This window comes from Sinocyclocheilus rhinocerous, unplaced genomic scaffold (genome assembly GCF_001515625.1).
Source record: "Sinocyclocheilus rhinocerous isolate Xijiao unplaced genomic scaffold, SAMN03320098_v1.1 C35586257, whole genome shotgun sequence".
Lineage (NCBI taxonomy): Eukaryota > Metazoa > Chordata > Actinopteri > Cypriniformes > Cyprinidae > Sinocyclocheilus > Sinocyclocheilus rhinocerous.
The window spans coordinates 1-538 of NW_015756642.1; the positions used below are offsets into that span (position 1 = coordinate 1).

General features: G+C 54.5%; 1 protein-coding gene across 1 annotated transcript; it reads left to right on the forward strand.

Moving 5' to 3' along the window:
- Nucleotides 1-10: 10 nt before the first annotated feature.
- On the forward strand, nucleotides 11-532 carry LOC107734961 (beta-1,3-galactosyltransferase 1-like; the record flags this gene model as incomplete). The annotated part of the gene is made up of 1 exon (XM_016546816.1): nucleotides 11-532. A coding segment is annotated over exon 1 (522 nt), but the record flags the coding sequence as incomplete, so codon positions are not given.
- Between the last annotated feature and the right edge of the window lie 6 nt (nucleotides 533-538).

Genomic DNA, 538 nt, shown 5'->3' on the forward strand with positions numbered 1-538 from the left:
ATGCATCACAATGCCTTCAAAAGTGTCATGCCTCTACGTGTTGACAGTCGTTTGCTGGGCCAGCGCTCTGTGGTACCTAAGTATATCCCGTCCCACGTCGTCCTACGTGAGCCAACTGTCCGTCCCGGCGCGTAAAATGGCGAAAGCGCTCAAGAGCAACGCCACCACAACCTTCAGCAACATCCGCACGCGTCCACTGAACCCCCACGCCTTCGATTTCATCATCAATGAGCCCAAGAAATGCGAAACCAACGTGCCCTTCCTCGTCATCCTCATCACGACCACGCACAAAGAGTTTGACGCCCGCCAAGCCATCAGGGAAACGTGGGGCGACGAAAGCACCTTCAGCGACCTTCGCATCATTACGCTGTTTCTTCTCGGACGCAGTACAGACGCGGTGCTCAACCAGATGGTGGAGCAAGAGAGCGAGATCTTTCACGACATCGTAGTCGAGGACTTCATCGACTCGTACCACAATCTTACTCTCAAAACGCTGATGGGAATGCGCTGGGTGGCCACTTTCTGCAACCAAGCCAAG